The sequence below is a fragment of the Peromyscus californicus genome, unplaced genomic scaffold (assembly GCF_007827085.1).
Source record: "Peromyscus californicus insignis strain IS unplaced genomic scaffold, ASM782708v3 Scaffold_7__1_contigs__length_154581171, whole genome shotgun sequence".
Taxonomy (NCBI): Eukaryota; Metazoa; Chordata; class Mammalia; order Rodentia; family Cricetidae; genus Peromyscus; species Peromyscus californicus.
In genome coordinates, this window is record NW_026294595.1 from 131,641,334 (window position 1) to 131,662,600 (window position 21,267).

The following is a 21,267-nucleotide window of genomic DNA, read 5'->3' on the forward strand; positions in this document are numbered from 1 at the left end:
GCAGGACAGTACTGGTGTTCACCAAGCTCCCCGGGTGATTCTGACTCTGGTCTTGGATCCCAGACAGTCTAATATCTTCTAAACACCATATGGGAAATAAATCATGGAGGAAGAAACACAAGTCTCATCTTGGTCAATTTTCTTTGACAAGTACAGTAAGTGTGGAGTTAATGAGCTGTTATTGCACTGATACTCACAATTTGTCCAAATAATATTTATGGCTTTTGGAAACTTAAGATGCTGCTGTGCAGTCTCAGATATACTGAAAAAGCTTATGTCTGACATGCCTCCATCAGTGCACAGGGTGAAGATGGAGCTAGTATCTCCATAAAAGTAAACATAAGAGGAGGCCCCTGTTTTATAACTTTTCACTAACCTCGCTGTCATCCATCTAATGCACTTAACGTTCAAAGCCATTCTTTAAAATTAACATTTTCATATAAGCATGGGATTATAATCCCCAGACGTTTGAGGGCAGCTTGGACAATCTATTGAGACAGTTCTCAAAACAAAGCAAAACAAAAACACCAAACAGGGGCCAGAGAGAGAGATGGCTCAGTGGTTAACAGCACTAGGTGCTCTTCCAGAGGCCCAGGTTTAATGCCCAGCATTCACATGACAGTTAACAACTGTCCAAAACTCCAGTTCCAAGAGATCCAATGCCATCTTCTAGCCTCCAAGAGCACCATGCACATAAGTGATGCATAGATATACATGCAGTCAAAACATTCACATAAAATAATAAAGTAAAAATTAACAAACAAAAAACATCTTTAAAAAAAAAAAGGTGGTGGTAGTGGACACCTTTAATCCTAGCATTTGGGAAGCAGAGGCAGGCAGATCTCTGAGTTCAAGGCCAGTCTGGTTTATAGAGTGAGTTACAGGGCTACACATAGAAAAACCTTGTTTTGAAAAACAAAACAAAACAAAAACAGTTATCCCTGAAAGGCTACATGGGTAGCAATGGATTAAGTTGTATCAACTAGCAGGGCAGTGGTGGCGCACACCTTTAATCCCAGCACTTAGAAAGCAGAGGCAGGTGGATCTCTGTGAGTTCCAGGCCAGCCTGGTCTACAGGGCAAGTTCCAGGACAGGCAGGGCTACACAGAGAAACCCTGTCTTAAAATGTCAACAAACAAACAACAACAAAACAAGAAAACAAAATAACTGTATCAATTGAATGTAATGCTCTCTTTTCCATTTCTTCTCTTTTTGTGGTAGTAGGATCAAACTCAGGGACTAGTTAATGCTTGGAACATCTGCAGAACTAAACATACTGCTTTTTTGGGAAGACAGTATGTTACTATGTAGTCTAGGCTAGACGTGAATCACAATCTTCCTGCCTCGGCATTGTTAGAATGCAGATCAGATTGCTGCTCAGGCCACAATAACTGCATCCGGCCCTCCCATCCTACACATATTGACAGGCACCCTATTGATAGCATTCTCTGTGAATCTCCAGCAACAGGCTTAAAGGTGCCTGAGATTTTTTTTTCTTGAGATGTTGAATGTGCAGGCTTGGAGGATACATCAAAGGGGTATTGGTGGCCATGTATCCTGCTCCCTACTCACTCCCCTGCCCTGTGCTAGAGAAGCAGGGAGCCTGGCTCCTAGAGTCCTTTAAGAAGCCCCGCTCCTGCCTGATGGGCCTGAATCTCCTTAGAGCTCTCACACACTGTTTTGTTGGTCCATGTTGTTAACAACCTTTCAAGTAAACCCCTTCCCTCTAACAACAGGTCTAAGCATCCCTCTTTCGCCCCACTTCTGAGACTTCAAGCAACTCAAGAACTGAGTGCTGGGATTACAGGTATGTACCAGCATGCCTAGCTTCGTAGCAGTGTTTCTGGTCAAACAAAGCATGCCACAGCTTATATTAATAGTTTATATTTTATTAGTGGTAATTTTTTAACAAAAAGATTAATGAATGCTGCCTGATAAACTGAAGTCTAGTTTTAAGAGGTAAAGTTACTTGAAATCAAACTTTTTCATAGTTACTTGAAAATTCTAACTTGAAAATCCAACATTGAACAAGCATGTACATGAGGTGTTCTAAAGCAAAGACCGTATGCACCTTACCTTAGAAGGGCTGCCATTGAACTTGTACAACAGAGCGCTCTTAGGGGTGAGGCCTGATCCATTTTTGTGTGGTGAAACATAAATGGAATGCTGCTGGGAAATGCGTCGTGGGGAGCCTGGCTGCTGCTTAATATGTGGAAAAGGTGAGAGGGGTGGAGCATCCATCTAAAATAACCCAGAAATCATATTTTAAGACAAAAGGAAAAAAACATATTTTTGTCCTTATGGCAATTATTTATTAAAAGATATTTACATTTTAAGAACTTATTTAAGGCTGAAAAAGACAAAAAAAAAGTTATTACCCATTTTTTTCATCAATGATTAATAGGTAAGCTAAAACTTACCTTCTTGGATCACCCGAGAAATCCTGTAACTAGATTTGAAGATTCTGGGTAAGCTGAGCACACTGGCATGTTTGTAATGCCAGTACTCATGAGCTGAGGCTAGCCTGGGCTGTCTTTCCAAAACAACAACAACAAAACAAAAAACTGGGACAAATAACTAGGAATGGTAAGCTGGGAACATGTGAAATCCTGTGTTCATACCATGAAGGTAAGAACAGGGTTTGGGGCTCGTTCAATTCCAAGTATCATAATACAAACAAACCAGCCCTCTACCACCACAGAAACAAAAACAAACCATAACCAAGTTTCATTGACTAATAAAGATGAACATAAAGAAAAGAAATTTCTAAGTGATGCCCAAGAAATTATAAGCAGGCTGAATGAAATGACAAATGCAATCCAGGATTTGAACACTGGGCTCCATGAAGAGAAACACTGAAGAAAGCTCCAGCTGAAATGAAGATGGAACTGAAAAACTCAATATTCCAATTAGGAAACTCAGAAAAATCTGACAAGTAGAACAGATCAAGTAGACACTAGAATATCAGGTTTCAAAGACAAAGCAGAGGTTAGACAATGTAAGCAAAGAATATAAAAACTTTTTTTTTTTTTTTTTTGGTTTTTCGAGACAGGGTTTCTCTGTGTAGTTTTGGTGCCTTTCCTGGAACTCACTTGGTAGTCCAGACTGGCCTCGAACTCACAGAGATCTGCCTGGCTCTGCCTCCCCAGTGCTGGGATTAAAGGCGTGCGCCACCACCGCCCGGCAAAAACATTTTTTTTTGTTTTGTTTTGTTTTTGTTTTTCGAGACAGGGTTTCTCTGTGTAGCTTTGCGCCTTTCCTGGAACTCACTTGGTAGTCCAGGCTGGCCTCGAACTCACAGAGATCCGCCTGGCTCTGCCTCCCGAGTGCTGGGATTAAAGGCGTGCGCCACCACCGCCCGGCTCGGCAAAAACATTTTTAAAAATGCAGAAAAAGGGCCGGGCCAGATCTCTGTGAGTTCGAGGTCAGCCTGGTCTACAGAGCGAGATCCAGGACAGGCACCAAAACACACAGAGAAACCCTGTCTCGAAAAACAAACAAACAAACAAATACAGGAAAGGTGTAAAAGGGTTCTAGACCTGAGCATAACTGACTCCATGATGAAAGTACCATTCAGGCTGTAAAAGCTTAGTACACAGACAGTACCATCTGCTGAAACTAAAACAAAGGCCAAATCTATCAAAATCCAAAGTTCTGGGAAAGTCTCTAAATGTACTAATCTTGCTTTCTGGCTTCTGCAGTTCTGCTTCTGGTTAGTGTTCTTGTTAACTGACGTATGTCAACCCAGGACATGATTTTGTGGTTAAAGCTCACCCTGGGAAAGGCTTGAGATCCCAAACACCCAGTGCAGTTGCTGGCCAGCTAGTAAAGACTTTCTATTGGCTTAAACGCATGTCCAAGCAGTCTTCTCTGGTGTATACCTCACAACAAAAGGATTTATGCAGGAACTATGGTAAACCATGAAAAAACCAAATCTTTGAATAGAGACAAAGTTGAAGAAAGAGAATCTAGGGCAATGGCACAGACCAGATCTGAAGACGAGAAAACTTCCCCAAACTAAGAAAAGACACACCCATACAGATACAAGAAGCACACAGAAGCCCAAATAGACAAGACCAGAAAGGAAACTCCCCAAGGCATATCATAGTTAGAACACAGAACAAAAAAATAAAAGTACTAAAAGCTGAGAGAGAAAAAATACAAGTTACATATAAAAGAAAACTCATCAGAATAATAGCTGATTTCTCAATGTAAACTTTGAAAGCCAGAAGAGCCTGGAGAAATGCACTCAAAAGGTCTAAAAAACTCACAACCCAAATTACTGTACCTACCAAAACTATCTTCCATGGTTGAAGAAGAAACCAAAAATATTTATGTTCTGGGGCTGGAGAGATGGCTCAGCAGTTAAGAGCACTCACTGATCTTCCAGAAGACCCAGGTTCAATTCCCAGCACCCAAATGGCAGTTCACAGCTGTCTATAACTCCAAGATCTGACACCCTCACACAGACATACATGCAGGCAAAACACCAAAACACACTAAATAAATACATAAGTAAATAAATAAATGATTTATGTTCACCAAAACAACCCTAAGGAGAATACTGGAAGCAATACTTTGGACTACAAAGAGGAAGAAGCATAGCCAAGAGACTCTAGAAAGAAAACAAGGTTGTCATTAATAAAATACAAAGCATAACTAAGAATACAAACAGAAAAAACAAACAATAAAACAACTGCAATCAACACATAACTCTCAACAATAACTTAAGAATATTAATGGACTAAATGGACTAAACTCTCCAATCAAAAGATTTAGACCAGTTGAATGCAATAAGAAACAAAATCTAGTCTGGGCGGTGGTTACATGCACCTTTAATTCCAGCACTTGGGAGACAGAGGCAGGTGGATCTCTGTGAGTTAGAAGCCAGCCTGGTCTACATAGAGTTCCAGGACAGAACAGCTAGAGCTACATAGTGAGTCCTAATCACACACACACACACACACACACACACACACACACACACACACACACACACACACACGGAACCCAGGCCCTTGCCTAGACTCCTGCCTTGGCTATTCTGAAGCCATGAGAGGCTGCAGCAAAGACCCTGCAGGATGGAGGCCCCTGGCACAACAAGATGTGCCTTAGAGCCTCCGACCTTGGGCCTAGCCCTAGTTGCTAAAAAATCCCCACCAGATGTTCCCACATGGTAAGGGGACAATTAAAAGTTACAACTAGCAGGCTCATGATAAAGATAAAATACAGTAACCACATCAACTGCCATAAGAGATAACTTTCCTGCAGCTGCAACTGACCAATTAAGCCAAGGACAGGCACCTCCAACTTGGAGGTGCACCAATCCTGAGTTTGTTCCTATGGAGCCCATAGACCCTCAGACCCCCCCCATAAATACCCTGCCCCATTGCTCTCGGGGTCCCTCTTGCTCCATTGCTGTGAGAGACAGATAGAGAGGCCCAAGTTAACTCACACTAAAAGACTCTTTGTTTTTGCATCAGATTTGGTCTCTTGAGGGTCTTTGGGGGTCCAGACTCTGGGCATAACAATATATGTGTTATAATAACAAAGAAAAAGAGGCCATCAATTTGAGAGAGAGTGTGGGGGAGGGGGTGACTTTGGAGGGACTGAAAGTATAAGGGGGAAATTACATAAATATATTTAAATTAAAATTTTAAAATTTTTTGAAGAAAGTAGCAAGACTTAAAACATACTATATGGGGGCTGGAGAGATGGCTCAGCAATTAAGAGCACTGACTGCTCTTCCAGAGGACCTGGGTTCAGTTCCCAGTACCTACATGGCAGCTTACACTTGTCTGTAACTCCAAGGTCTGACAAGTGCACAGATGTACATGCAGGCAAAACACCAATGCAAATAAAATAAATAAATTATTTTAAAAAAAACTTACTATATGGTCCTGATTGGACAAATCATACTTCAATGCAAATGACTTCACTCTTCCTACATAGATTGTATTGTAGAATTTGATAAGATCACCCCTTTCCTCTTTCACTGGTTCAGTGCAACAGTTGGGCGTCTTTGTGGCATCTTCTATGTCTGTTAAGAAGAATTCTTCATTGTGATAGGTATTCTTTAATATTACATTAGTGACTTGGATTACATTCCTTCTAACAAAATTAAAAGAAAATACAAATCCTTATAAAAAGCAATTAGTATTTTTAGAAAAATCTTTCTGCGCACTTTACAAATCAAACCGGGAGTGTAGTGGCCCATGCTTGTAATCCCAGCAATTGGAGGGCTGAGGTAGGGGATCAAGAGTCCAAGCCACCCTGAGATATACTATGAGACTTTGTTAAAACAAATAATCCAATCAGAATCTAGAAAAATGGAATTGTGTCGACTGAATGTGCTGCTCTTCTCTCTAGTGACTGTTGAGAAAACACATTTCACAAGGGCAGTTTTTGAGCTCTCTGTCACCTCTGGCCTTTATAAAAGGGGAACCAGCTCTGATTAGGTCTTAAGCAACTCTACAAATGGGTGGCAGTGAAAAACCCCGAACGTCGGAGTACAGGAAGGCCTGCAGATGCTCATACTGGTTGTCTGAAGAAGGTGGAATGACTCTAAAAGGCAAGACATATATTCATAGGTTAAGAAAGCAGCAAAATGAGCCAGACATGATGGCACACACCTCTGACGGCAGCACATAGAGTTCCAGGCCAGCTAAGGCTGCGGAGTGAGACCATGGCTCAAAAAATAAAAGAAAATCAAGCCGGGCGGTGGTGGCGCACGCCTTTAATCCCAGCACTAGGGAGGCAGAGGTAGGGAGATCTCTGTAAGTTCGAGGCCAGCCTGGGCTATAGAGTGAGTTCCAGGGAAGGCTCCAAAGCTACCCAGAGAAACCCTGTCTCGAAAACCCCCACCAAAAAAAAAAAAAAAGAATTGTGTTTATCTTTTTGCAAATGCAAGGCAAGTAAGTAGTAGGGTTTGTTGTTTGTTGAGACAGTCTTATCTATAGTAGAAGGTAACCTCAAACTTGCAGCCATTCTCCTGCCCCAGCCTCCAGAGTGTTGGGAATTAGGCATGAGCCACCCAACTGGCCAGTACATTCTAGAACTCTTGTTTTCTCTTGTAAACAGGAACTCTCAAGTTTGCCTATGGTGCTTTCCTGTTTGTTTCCTATTTGTTGGTGTCACTCAGGAATGGATTGTGACTTCAGGCAGAGCTTTCGTCTCCTCACTGCTTAGGGAAAAGTATATAAACTTCAGCTTACTTGTGTAAGAATGACCTGTTGTTGTCCCCCATTGTCATCCCTGTCCCTATGCCCACTCCCTCACCCCCGTCCCCAGACAGGACTTCTCTGTGTAACAGCCCTGGCTGTCCTTGAACCAGCTCTGTAGACCAGACTGGCCTAGAGCTCATAGAGATCCACCAGCCTCTGCTTCCCGAGTGCTGGGAGTAAAAGTGTGCGCCATCATGCCAGGCCTGTTTCTTTACAGGAGTAAAGAACCCATTGCCAAGTAAAAGAAATTTAGCATGTCAAAAATGAGTTATTTTCAACAGAGCTGAAACATGTCTTTGCCTTAGGGAAATCAGAAAACTAAAATAGTTCAGGGCTATGTAACCCCTGGAAAACTCCAAAAGGGTCTCAGACCCAGTTTGGATGTCATCTCCCACAGCAAAGTGCTGGGAATTAAAGTCAGGGCCTGCACATTCTGGCAAGGTGCTCTTCTGACCTCCATGGACACCTGTATACATATATAAATTTCAAAAAAAACAATTTTTAAACCAAACAGACAAGGGCTAGAGAGATAGCTCAATGGTTAAAAGCACTTTTTGCTCTTGCAGAGGACCTGGGTTTAGTTCCCAGCACCCACAAGGTGGCTCACAGTCCATCCAGTTCCAAGGAATCTGATGCTTTCTTCTGGCCTCCAAGGGTATACATACAAGTGGTGCACAGATGTGCGGCATTTACACATATTAAAAAAATTAAAACCAAAACAAAACAAACCCCCCAAGGTTACAGTTCTTAAAATAGAATACAATAAACAAACTGTCTACTTGGCTCTGCGGTCGGAGACGCTGCTTTTGCCATGTGGTACTCTGCACAACTTAAGAACCTTGCAGAATCTCCCCCATCAACAAGAAGGCCTTTACCAGAAATGGTCCCTCAACCTTGAGCTCTTCAACTTTTAGAAGTGAAAGATACAAATTTCTGTTTTTTCTTAACTATACAGTCTCAGGTATCTTGTTATAGTAACAGAAAATAAACTCAGAAACTTGGTAATAGCTGTTGTAGGTCAATCTCATCACATGAATCAACTGTAATTATTTAATGTTTTCATTAAATTATACATTTCAGTTTTATAGAAACAATATGAATACTTTAACATGGATCTTTGGTTTGAAATTTTTCTCAGGATTTAAAGTGCAAGTGGAAAAGAAGGCGGCAAACCATCCCATGGTCATGAGTAGACACACAGTTCTACATCCCAAGATGACATACGAACACTGGAGGAAAGAATGTAAGGGAAGCAAGTACTATGTCTCATGGGGACTGTTTGGGGCACGTGTTAAGGCGATCTACGTCCAGCTTCTTAAGGGTCTGCTCAACAACTGCATCTGGTGCCTTCGTACAGTCATTAGTCTTCAGATTGAGAAGACTCAGGCTGTGATCCTTGCCGCTTCAAGATGAAGAAGGCAGGGGCCAGCGAGACGACTGGGGGACAGTTAACAGTCACGTGGGTGCTCTGCAAGAACATTTCGCACTCTTGACCACTAAGCCATTTCTCCAGTCCCTGTGTATGCTTTTTCAAAAGTAATTTTTGGGGTACACTGTAGCTCAGTTGATGGAGTGCTTGTCTAGCATACTCCGAGTCCTGGGTTCAGTTCTCAGCACCCCATAAACTGCAGGGTTCCACAAACATTTAATCACAGTGCTCAGGACATGGAAGAGTCAGAATTGCAAGGCCATTGTCTGACACACAAGGAGATCAGCCTGGGCTAGAAATCTTGTCTCAAAAAACAAAAGCAAACAAACTCCACAGAACAGGCAAAGAATCCAGGGGCCTTTGCTGTTCCACATGGTTTATCCTTTTATGTATTTCATACTGCCTAGGGAATAATATGTTTAAGTAAAAAGAAGTAAATATGGTCTCCAAATCCTGAAATAGTCAAGTTCTGAAAGATTGTTAAATGGTTTACATCTGATTCCCAGCTGGTGGCATCATTTTGGGAGGCAGTGGAAATTTTAGGAGATAGGACCTAGTTAAAGGAAGAAAGTCCCTGGAGGTGGGCCTTTACCGTTATAGTCAGACTCCTTCCTGCTGTTCCCCACCATGATGAGTGCCTCCTGACAGCCCAGAAAAAATGAAGTCAGTTGGCCATGGAACTCTGAGCCAACCCTGTCTTCTTTCTTCTTCCCTTCTTTGACATGGTTTCTCTCAGGTGTGTTGCTGCCACAAAGACTTAGCACAACAGGACTGCTGACTGAGTTCTTCAAAGTTTAATCCCAGTACACCTATCTCTGTTACTCTTCCTGCTGCTGTGATACAATACTCTGAAAGCATGTAAGGAGAATAGCTTTGTTTTGGCACATGGTCAAGGGTACAGCTCATCATGACAGGAAGTCAAGGCAGCAGGTCACGCTGCATCCCCAGTCAGATGCAGAGAATGATGGATGTGCACACTCATCGAGCTTCCTCGTGTTATGCAGTCTAGGACCCAAGCTCAGGGACGGGTGCTGCTGTTCTTCTTTGCCCACTGCAATCAACCTCCTTAGGACAATCCCCCAGAATCGTGCCTGAAGGCTTACTAGGTAACAATCAACACTAACCAACCCAACACTAGAGTGATACAGAGCTGTGCAGTTTAAAAATTGCCTTTAGGTCTGAGAGTGTAGTGCAGTGGTTAGAGTGCTTGCCTAGCATGCTTAAGGCTTTTGGTTTAATCTCTAGCAATACAATAAAAAAAAGCAGGGTGCAGGGAGTTGGAGAGATGGACCAGTTAAAAATGTACTACTCTTGCAGAGGTCAGTTTGGTTCCTAGCATCCACATCAGAGCTTTAACACCAGCTCTGGGGATCCCAACACCCTCTTTTGGCCTCCACACGTACCTACAGTCAGTTTCTTTCTCTCCTTCCCTCTCTTCATCTCTCTCTCTCTCTCTCTCTCTCTCTCTCTCTCTCTCTCTCTCTCTCTCTCACACACACACACACACACACACACAAGCAAATCTTTAAAAACAGTGAGACTGTATTGCTCATTCCTCCTACATTATGAGTCCATGTTGTCTGATATCTACCATACTGTGTATGATGTAGTCAAAGATTTATTATGTAGAGCATATTAAGTTGAATAACTTACCATCATCTGTCATTTCACAATCACCATTGTATGCCATAACTTCTCTTGGAATACTTTTCAAGAGAACACTCCTATATACCTACAAGCCAGAGGGGGAAGGATCACTCAGTCACAAAAGGATACAAATTAAACAAAATCCAAATAATAGCAAAATAAAGTAAGTTAAGAAATAATTCTCATATGGGCTATCATCAAAATTTAAAATTGGCTGGGCAGTGGTAGTGTACGCCTTTAATCCCAGCACTCAGGAGGCAGAGGCAGGCGAATCTCTGAGTTTGAGGCCAACCTGGTCTACAGAGTGAGTTCCAGGACAGCCAGGGCTACACAGAGAGAAACCCTGTCTCAAGAAGAAGAAAAAAAAAAAAAAAAGGAAAGAAAGAAAGAAATGTTATTAGTAGTGAACTGTTATGGTGCACACCTTTAATCCCAGTACTTGGGAGGTAAAGGCAGGCAGATCTTTGTGAATTTGAGTCCACCCTGGTCCATATAGTTAGTTCCTGGTCAGCTAGGGCTAAAAGGTGAGACTGTCTCAAAAAAACAGAACAAAATAAAACCCAAAAAACAATTAAATATTATATGTATCTTTTGCTAGGTTTTCTAGTGAAAAAAATGTCTCTCCTCTTAAAATGAACAGAAGTTACTCCAGAATTTGTGAGAATATATGCATGGTATGGATGAGCTGCCAAGAGTCAGATCTCTGGCTTCTATTTAGACAGTCCTTTAATGAAACTATTTCTTGAGTTTACAGGCATCCACTAACCAGAATATCCAAACTACAGTAAAACTATCAAGCAACTACTTTTTATATGACTTGTCAGCAAAGAAATGGCACAAAAAAAAACTATTTTTGGACAGTAGGAAAAATAATGTAACTCACATGACTATTAGCTTGGGGCTGATTCCTATAACTTTTCATTATTTCTTGAAAAGTTCTTTCTTCTTTTGTTACCTAGGGAAAAGAAAAATTACATTTATCAACTGCTTTTGAAAGAAAAATGGCTCTGAACAAAAACTTCAATTACAGGTTGGTATTGAGAGCAGTCTTGCAGAAAGCCATTAACCCCAGGCCAATTCATGACTGAAAACCACATACAATTCTGATTTTTGCTACCTTTATAGTTCAGTCTTTGTGGCCTGTGGGGACACAGTTAACAGTTTCATTAATCCAAAAGCACCAGAACTGGTAGGAACTGTATTGAAAAGGAATTCTACGAAAAGCAGTAGAAGAAAACGCAGACCTGTGGAGCTAGCTCCCTGCAGTCCCTGGCTTTATTACTTTTTTAACCACCTAATATAGGACAGAAAATGTCTTGCAGTGACTCATAAAAGAACTGAGTAGTTATTATAGGATTAGATTTTGAATGTTTTAAGACAGTTTGTAGGAATTCTAATACTTAGAAGTCACAGTAGGCCTAAGGAAAGGAAACAGATTAGTGACCCAGAGGAATCCCTTCTGTAATCTGTTATCATAACATCAGCTTCAATTAATCCTTCCCTGATTCACTGTCCATTAGCACTGAACCCATTTTCTATAATGATGACTTAGAAGTAGAAAAGCCTCAATTCTGATAGATTTCTGGAAAAACACAAATGATTTTAGTTAAAAACATTTATTAACACTTTGTATAGAGATTTTTAAAAAATTATTTTTATTTTATATGTATGAGTATTTGTCTGCATGAATGCCTATGTTCCAAATGCATGTCTGGGGGCCAAGGAAGCCAGAAGAGGATATCAGATCCCCTAGAACTAGAGTTACAGGAGGTAGTAAAAGCCACGTGGGTGCTGGGAATTGAACCCAGGTCCTCTTGAAAAGCAACCAGTGCTTGTATCCACTGAGCCATCTCTCTAGCTCCTATATATCAATTTTAAAGAGATATTAGACAGGAAGGTCATAAGAGTCTGGAAACATAACCTTTGCCTCAAACGCTTAAAAATCAGGTTTTAAAATTATATACATTGGCTAAGATTGCTAGTTTGGCCAATATATTGTCAAAATAGAAGTTATAAATGATTTTTCTCACATATGTCAAACTTTTAAAAAACAAGCAAAATAGGTTATTTTATGACCTAAAACATGGTATAGCAACTAAAAGCAAAAACTACTTGCAAAGCAGCATGATACAAATGAAAGGCAATAAAGAACAGAGGCATCCTACACCAGATTAAGAATGCAGAGTGCCTGTGTTGCCACTTTACTGGGTAACTTTAGCCAAGCGACTTTCAGCTCTGGGCCATACTCATCTGAATGTAATACTCACTTTAAAGTTTTATATCAGAGATGTCACAAGTAGAGGTGGAAATGAGTTATTCACATTTCCCAACTCCTTTAAGCCAGTGTATTCTTTTTTTAAAAACTCAGAATTTCATTTATGATGATAATGATGGTGTGTATATGAACTCAGGAGCATATCTGACACAGAACATGTGTGAAGGTCAGAGGACAATATTCAGGAGTCAGTTTTCCCTTTCTTCCCTTCCACTGTGAGTACCAGAAATCAAATTCAGGCCATCAGGCTTGTATGGCAAGCACCTTTCCCCACTGAGCCATCTCACTGGTCCAAGGCAAACTGTAGTCTTATCAAGTGGAAAAGCTGATTATTATGAAACTCACAGAAAAGTCCAGACAATGTAGTAGCTTGAAAGTATTAATAATGGTAAGCAATACTGGCTTGTAGCACAAAAGGAAAACTAAGGATCGAGTTCAACAGCTGTTTATGGATGCTTCAAGTTAAGGCTACTAGGGCAAAGACCTTCTCCCATCCTATACATACTTTTGCCATGATGTAAAAGGCACACAGAAGGAGCTGATCCAAATGCCTATCTTTCATTAAATCAGGGCAGTGAACTAAAGTGAATTCAAAACATGTCCAGATCTTCCTTCGTAACTCATTTGAAACATCAAGTTTTAAACATAAATCACGTAAGCGCACACTTGCCAAATGATAGACCTAAGGTAGAAGAAAACACATTGTTATAAAACAAATCATTTTTCAAGTTTTTATGTCTTAGCATGAATATGGGCTTATAGGCCAAGGTTAAAAAAAACAGGTAGGCTGTTAATTATCAAATCATCTAAATTTTTTTGTTTTATAGCAGTAGTTCACTGCTGGGTAGAGAGTATAGATGAAAACAAAATTCTCTTTCAAAAATTGCAGTTTTTTTTTAAAGATTATGCTTTTTACTCTATAATGCCACCAAGTAAAGTAAGAAAGAATAAAAACAAGGTCTACCTGCATCATAACTATTATGACTTCAAGCTTTTCAAGTGTTCAGAAGCCCTGAGTATTCTCTTTTGGTTGGAGTAAAATTGCTGGAACATTTAATATGCCAGGTAGGAAAGATCTGAATTTCTGAGCCTGAAAATAACTTGGAAGCAAAACTATTAAAAAAAAAAGTCTCCTGGGATTGGAGAGATGGCTCCATGGTTACAGTGTGCCTGGTGCCTGAGGCCACAAGAGAGGCCCTGGGACTGGAGTTACAGACTGTTGTGAGCCACTACCTGGGTGCTGGGAATTGAACCTGGGTCTCTGGTAGGACAGCCAGTCCTCTTAACTGCTGAGCCATTTCTTCATCCCCTAAATAAACATATTTTTAAAATAAGGTAGGGAGTGACTGAGGAAGACATCCAACATTAACCTCTGGCCCCATGCACATCCACACGTGCATATACACATATACATATTCAAAAGAAAAAAACTTTTGTCAAAGTTACGATTTTTTTTTCCAAGACAGGGTTTCTCTGTGTAGTTTTGGTGCCTGTCCTGGATCTCTCTCTGTAGACCAGGCTAGCCTCAAACTCACAGAGATCTGCTTGGCCCTGCCTCAGAGTGCTGGGATTAAAGGCGTGCACCACCACAAAAGTTGTGAATTTTTATGCATCAAAGAATATAATCAACAGAGTGAAAAAACAACTCCTGCAATGAGGGAAAATATCTGAAAATCATGAATCTGTAAGAATATCCAGAATAAATAAAGGACTCCTGTAACAATCACAAAAATCCAATTAAAGTAGGCAAAGGAACTAAACAGACATTTATGCAAAGATATACAGACTGACAATAAGCCACATTTAATATTAATAAGCATAGAGACACCAAAATCCAAGCCAGAGATGGCTCAGTGGTTAAGAGCACTAACTGCTCTTCCAAATGACTGGAGTTCAAATCCCAGCAGCCACATAGTAGCTAATAACAACCAGAACTGTAACTCCATTAACAAAAGGATCTGACCCCTTTTCTGGCCTCTGGAGGCACTACACAAGTATGGTGCACAGATATACATGCAGGGAAAACACCCATACACATAAAAATAATTTAAATGTAAAATAAAAATGAATATACAATGCTCTGGTTTAATACTCAGTACCCTAGTCCACAGGGGCTATAGAAACACATACCTTTCTATAAAACAGTGCTAAGGACCCCGTTCTCTTTGGTTTGCTTACTCCGGTCAGATGAGCATCTTGTGCTTTGGTCAGATGGGTCTGTTTTGGAGAAGTACCAATTAATGACTGGGCAGTCAGTGATACAGGGCTCTCAGCTTTGGACTCCTGAGTTGTATTCATGGAAATAGGAACCAGTGTGATCTCTCCAGCATCATTGGCAACACCTGAATGCACAAGCAAAAGTTCTCAGTTTGAGATCCAAGCTGAATGTTCCCAGTAAAGCTGTCAATTTATATATACGTATGCATGTCTGTGTATGAATAAGCATAGGGATATGTTAGAAGAGAAGGCAGCTGGAACATAGTAACTATATGTTGGAAATGAGGTTTTGTTTTTCTCTTTCTGAAACAAGACCATGTCTAATTTTGATATTTTTATGCTTAATTTTATTTAAAAAAACCAATTTTGAGTAGGAGGGTATGATGATTCATGCCTATGATCTCTATACTTGCGAGTCTGAGGTAGGAGGATTGCTGTGAATTTGAGGCCAGCCCAGGCTGCATGATGAGTTAAAGCCAGCCAGGTATAGAGGCTCTGTCTCAAAAACAAACAAACAAACAAACAAACAGACAACAAAAAAACCTTGTCCTCTATTTTGTATGTGCTTGTGATGTTTTTACATGCCAATTAAAACTTTTAAAAACATCATTTATGTACTTTATTTATGGGGAGGAGTGTGTGCATGTGCCATGATGTGTGTGTGGAGGTCAGAGGACAACCTGCAGGAGTCATGTGAGTTCTGGGCACTGAACTTGGGTTGTTGCAGGAAAGATCCTTTAGCTGATGAGCCACCTCACTGGTTCTACTTTAATATTTTAAAAAGCAAATTTTACTCTTTTGTGTGCTTAAGATGTCTTGAAAAAAAAATCTTCCCTAATACACTAATTTATAAAGCTCAGATAATAAAGTAAATTCTAACAAAAAGGGTTGTAAATTTATAAAATGTGAAAATTTAAAAAGTAGTATAGGTTCAAAACAAAACAAGAGGTGGAGGACTGAATACTTTAGGGCAGTAAGACTATTGTGTATGCTACTATGAAAGCAGACACATGTCATTATATATCATCAAAATTCACAGAATGTAAAATACCAAGGGTAAACCTTAATATAAGCTGTGGGCTTTGGGTGGTGATGCACCAATGTAGGCTCACTGATTCTAAGAACATGTTGGCCTGGTGTAATATTGATGCTTTCAGAGGCTGTGGGAGAGAGCAGGGATGATGACAGGAAGTGTATGAGAAATAGCTCTCCTCTCAATTCTGTAGTGAATCTTAAACTGCCCTAAAATACAGGGTCAGTTAAAGGAAAAGAAAGTAATTGTGGTTTAAGAATAAAATACTGGGCTGAAGAGATGGCTCAATGGTTAAGAGCATTTACTGCTCCTGCAGAGGACCCAAGGTTCAGTTCCCAGCATCCACACTGTGGCTCACAACCACCTGTACTCCAGTTCAGGGGAATTTGATATCCTCTTCTAGTCTCTGTGGGCATCAGGCATGTACATGGTACATAGACATTCATACAGGCAAAACTCTATGCACATAAAATAAAAATAAATCTTTAAAAAAGTGTTAGATCATGTGATCCAATTTAATAAGACATTTCTTAAATTTTTATCTAACTCAAAAGTATAAAGTATAGATGAAGATGTTACCATGCAAAGGAACTGTAACTTTTTGTCCAGTTGTCCCCATTACTGTGGCTGTGGCCATTGTCAGCAGAGCTTGCCCAGGGGAAATGGATAAGCTTTCAGCAGTAACACTCGAAGGAGCAATTTTCAGTTTTGTTCCTTCTGCTATAATCTTATCTGTCAACATCTCCTTTGGTGGGTCATCTCCAAAAAGTCTCCTCTTAGCACTCCCTGCAGCAGGGGAGCTGTAGCGTTCATGGACAGAAATTGGAGACAGCGGTTGCATATCTAACAAAGAGAAAAAGAAAAGAGTTTAAAAACAGGTTTACTTATGTTAAGCACTTAGAATCTAGAAGCAAATAACATGGTTTCCATCCTCATGGAATATCAAGTCTAGAGGAAGAGAGAGACATGTACGTCATTTCAGTAGAGTGTGAGGGTTATGGCAGCTCATCTTTCTGGATTCCTGAAGCTCTGTCCATACCAACAGAGCAACATATTAAGAATAAAGGAGAAGCTGAGAGGTAAAATGACATGATCATTAATTTAAGAATTAGCTTATATCTCCCAATATTACCTATTAAATAGCACCCAAGAAAAAGGTAGGTACAAGCAAAATTCAGTTTGAGGTCATAGTTTTGTCACTCCCACACTCCTAGCAGTTTAAGGCAGTGCTGTGGTGTAGTGGGTAGCCGTTCCAGCTTTGACCTGGAAGTGCCACCCCCATTGAAGCTTCGGTAACTGTCATGCCTACAAGGCGGAGCTGAGAGAGGACCCTGAAGACCCGAGATCCGGATGGGCTGGCTCTCTTGGTTCCTGTATCCTGGACACTGGAGGCAGACTGAGCAGAGTTCTCCAGAGAAAACCGCTGGACTGTGCTACACCTTTCCCAGACCCTGTTACCTATCCCTTCACTTGTAAGTTACCCCACAAAATAAACCTCCCTTTTAACTACGTGGAGTGGCCTTAATATTTAAACCAATATCTGGCGCCCCAATTGGGTGCCATTTTTGCCAAATACAAATAGACTAGATATTGTAACTGTAATTCTTGCTTGATAATTGTTTTTTATATGTAATTTTACTATGTTAAAGTTAAAACCTTCCTTTTTGAAAAAAAAAAAAGAAAAAGGGGAAGTGCTATGGATGATTTATTGACAAATAAAACACTGACTGGCCAGCAGCCAGGCAGGAAGTATAGGCGGGACTAGCAGAGAGGAGAATTGGAAGAACAGGAAGGCAGAGTCGGAGAGATGCCAGCCTGCCGTCCAGGGAGCAACATGTAAAGGCAACAGGTAAAGCCATGGAACACGTGGCGACATATAGATTAACAGAAATGGGCTGAGTTAAGTGGAAGAGCTAGTCAGCGGTAGGCCTGAGCTAATGGCCCAGCAGTTTAATTAATATAAGTTTCTGAGTGATTATTTTATAAGTGGTTGCGGGGTCTGTGGTGCTGGGCAGGATTGGAGAAAACTCCGGCCATACTGTGGTTTCTGAGTTAGTAAATACAGATCATCTTTAATAGGTCCATCAGAAAACATGAGCAAAAGTGATCCATGCCACTGCTGACTTAGCCTTAATCTGAGGGTCTTCTCCGGTCAAAACCAAAGTGAGGATTACAGATTGCTGAGGTGGATTAGTCAATTAAGTGCCCATCATGCAACCATAAGAACCTGGGGATTTGGAGCCCCAGTACCCACATAAAAAAGCCAGGAGTGGTCACACAGGTTTGTAACCCTAACAAAGGGTGAAGGGGGAACGAGGATGGGCAGAGACAGGCAGATCCCAGAGCTTACTAGCCAGCCTGCCTCAAGAGAAAAGGTGAAGAGCACATGATGCTAACTTCTGTCACACACACAGTTAGGGACTAGGCCTCCTCAATGCTACAATCTACAGCACTGTCTGTCTTTGCCCTCAGTGGAAACGAAGGTTCTCCAGACTGTTTCAATACTACACGTTCTTTTTAAAGGAAGAAGAGATATTTTATTCTACAACCAAATATGAGTGATCATGGTCTAGGAACACAGATTTAATTTATCGCAAATTCTGTATTTCAATATGGAAGCAGCTTTATAAAGTTTTCATATTAACATAACAAAGACTCATGAGACAAAAGCTGGTTACAGCAACCTGGGGCAATCTCTCCTGTAGATCGCGTGCACTTTCTGATGACATGATGACATTCTCTCTCTCTCTCTCTCTCTTTTGGTTTTTTGAGACAGTTTCTCTGTGTAGCCCTGGATGTCCCAAGTACAGTGAGCAAGCCAGCACTCCTCCATGGCCTCTAAATCAGCTCCTGCCTCTAGGTTCCTACCCTATTTGAGTTCCTGCCTGACTTCTCTCAGTGATGGACAGTGGAACTATAAGCTGAAATAAACCTTTTCTTCCCCAAGTTGCTTTTGGTGGTGGTGGTTTATCACAGCAATAGAAACCTAACTAAGAGAGTCACTAATAATTATGCATGTCAAATAATTTTTAAAAAATGGATTTTGTCCTCCAAGAGTCAATATACTCTCAATAGTTCCAGCATTGTTCAAAAGTTCAAGTCCAAAGTCTACTTTGACTCAGGAAAACTATTAGTTGTGAGCCTCTAAAAAACTGTAATACAAGTTACATTATTTTATTGAGAACCACTGGTTGCAAAAGTCCATGAGAGTATACAGCAGTGACAACTAGAGTTCAGAAGGTCAACCTATCAGAACTAAGGGTTCTGTTGGAGGAAACCATCATGCAAGGCTGTATGGAATTACTGCCTTTTGAATGAACTGGCTGCCTCTTGTTGTAAACTTCTTGTGCAATAACAGCTATGATTCTCCCCATTTACCGTGCATCTCCATGTTATGTGTACATGTAATAACACGATTGCATCTCAATCTTGGGCACAACTTTCCCTATACATTTGGGGTAATTGGACAACTGTCCCCAGCTGTGTTTATTTTTCACTAACATATACCTGGCCAGGGCCATTCTCCAGACAAAAGTATTTCAGCAAAGATACCTTTTTCCAAGGACAAAACCGCACATAGACAAAACTGCACATAGCTAAACATTAGCTCATCTCACTCACAGAGAGAGAAAAGAACCAATAACAATTAAATCCTCAACCCCTTACCTTCACCCCGGGTTATTTACACAAGACCCTAACTTAAGAGATTTACAGCTCACATTCCTGGGATGAAGTTTTAGCCATTTGCTAGATACTGAGTTAAGGCAGTTACTTCCCACTGACCCAAGGAGATTGCCTCCAGGCCAGGCAGGTGATAGGTGCCAAGCTTCTTTCTTGTGCAAATTAAGTTTTTATTCCTCCTCAGCCAGGTGCTATTCCTAGATTTTCTCCTCAGCAATGAAAGATTTTCTCCTCTGAGTGAAAGTGCTTTTACTAACCGAATACTACATGCTCTGATATAGGTTGCTTAGCCACCTAGCATATGTCCCCCTCCCTATCAGAAAGCAGCTACAGCCGGGACGAGCGGGAAAAGTGGCACCAAAGACAGTTACTTTCTGGTGACTTACTGACCCCTAACATTTTACCTAGCCATTTCTAGATTATAGTTGGAGCACATAAATTCCCTAATTGATCGTAGCCTTTAGTTGACCCTACCAGAGAACTCCCCTTTAGTCACTCCCCTTTTGGGTTGTAATTGGAAGTTGACAATTAATTGCTCTATGAGTGGGTCCTTATCACCTCTCTCTCTGAGACCCTGAAAACTTCAAGCCTCACATTGCTTTACCAAAGAGTTACTGTGTGGGGGTATATATGCTGCTTCTCTGAGAGCAATAGAAGAAGAGGATGGATGGAAAAGAACAAAGATGAGGACGGAGATGGAAAGAACTAGGTAGAATAATGAGAGAACAGCAGAAGGGACCGAGAGCAGGAGGGACCGAGAGCAGGAGGGATTGAGAGCAGGAGGGACCGAGAGCAGGAGGGACCGAGAGCAGGAGGGACCGAGAGGAGCTAAGTAAGAGAACAGAAAAGAAACTGTGTAGATAGAATCGCCATAGAAGAATAAAGTGAATGGACTAAAGAACTCAGTGTGCTTAGATTCACTGAATATCCCTCAGATTAGAATCCTCAGCTGGTTGGTAGACTCTTCCGCGGACCCTGGGAGCAAACAATATAGGCCGGACCTAATATTGTTTGCGTTATTATTTCTGGGTTTTGTTCTTGAGGCAGGGTCTTACAATGTAGCCATGGATGTCTGGGAACTCACTGTAGAACAGACCAGGTTGACCTTGAACTCACAGGGATCCACCTTCCCAGAGGTACTGAGTACTGTGATAAAGCACCAACACACCACACCCAGCTCAAGTCAACTATTTCTAAGATCCATTCAATCCTACATTGCTGTCCAGAACTTTTTACCACTTTGCTAAGCCAATTTCCCAAGTATACAATGTGCTCTTTTTATGTTTTGTGAATGTTAGGTAAGCATTCTACCACTGAATTTTTAAAGTGAGGGCATCTCAGTTACCTATTTTACACTCAGTAGGTAATTAGTCAATCCACTTTTAAAACATAGGTAATAAAAATTACTCTGGCAATGATGTGGAGGCACTGTGTATTAGTGAGACGGTTGGGGAAGCAGCTGTGGCTAATGAAAATCTTTCAATGATTCTGGATGTTATAAAAGCAGCTCTGCCTTCTTTAGCCCTTACTAAACAACTCTAGCTCCCGTGACTCACAAGAGTCTGCAGATTCCTGAGATACCATTTCTTACCAGAGCACTTGCTTAGCATAGCTTGAGGCTCACAGTTTGATCCCCAGCACCCCAAAACAAAATAAAAACGTACAAAGAGTAAGCTAGATGATGCTTGCTGCCTTCCCATGTCATCTATAACAGAGCATCTTTATTTTTGCCCTGGCAAACTGTCACTTTTTAAAAAGTGTA

The 21,267-nt window shown here is 41.0% G+C and overlaps 1 protein-coding gene across 3 annotated transcripts in view; it reads right to left on the bottom strand.

Annotated features, from left to right (window-relative positions):
* Rbl1 (RB transcriptional corepressor like 1) overlaps nucleotides 1-21,267 on the bottom strand; it is a 58,997-nt gene that overhangs the window by 3,534 nt on the left and 34,196 nt on the right. For 2 of the 3 annotated variants that reach the window (XM_052724731.1, XM_052724729.1), the window contains exons 15-21: nucleotides 16,404-16,667; nucleotides 14,705-14,916; nucleotides 13,080-13,256; nucleotides 11,183-11,254; nucleotides 10,306-10,384; nucleotides 5,892-6,040; nucleotides 2,077-2,241 (exon numbers count right to left, since the gene is read on the bottom strand). In XM_052724731.1, the coding sequence (XP_052580691.1) occupies nucleotides 2,077-2,241; nucleotides 5,892-6,040; nucleotides 10,306-10,384; nucleotides 11,183-11,254; nucleotides 13,080-13,256; nucleotides 14,705-14,916; nucleotides 16,404-16,667 (1,118 nt within the window). The remainder of the gene's footprint in view (nucleotides 1-2,076; nucleotides 2,242-5,891; nucleotides 6,041-10,305; nucleotides 10,385-11,182; nucleotides 11,255-13,079; nucleotides 13,257-14,704; nucleotides 14,917-16,403; nucleotides 16,668-21,267) is intronic. The other variant, XM_052724732.1, reaches the window with a different exon arrangement.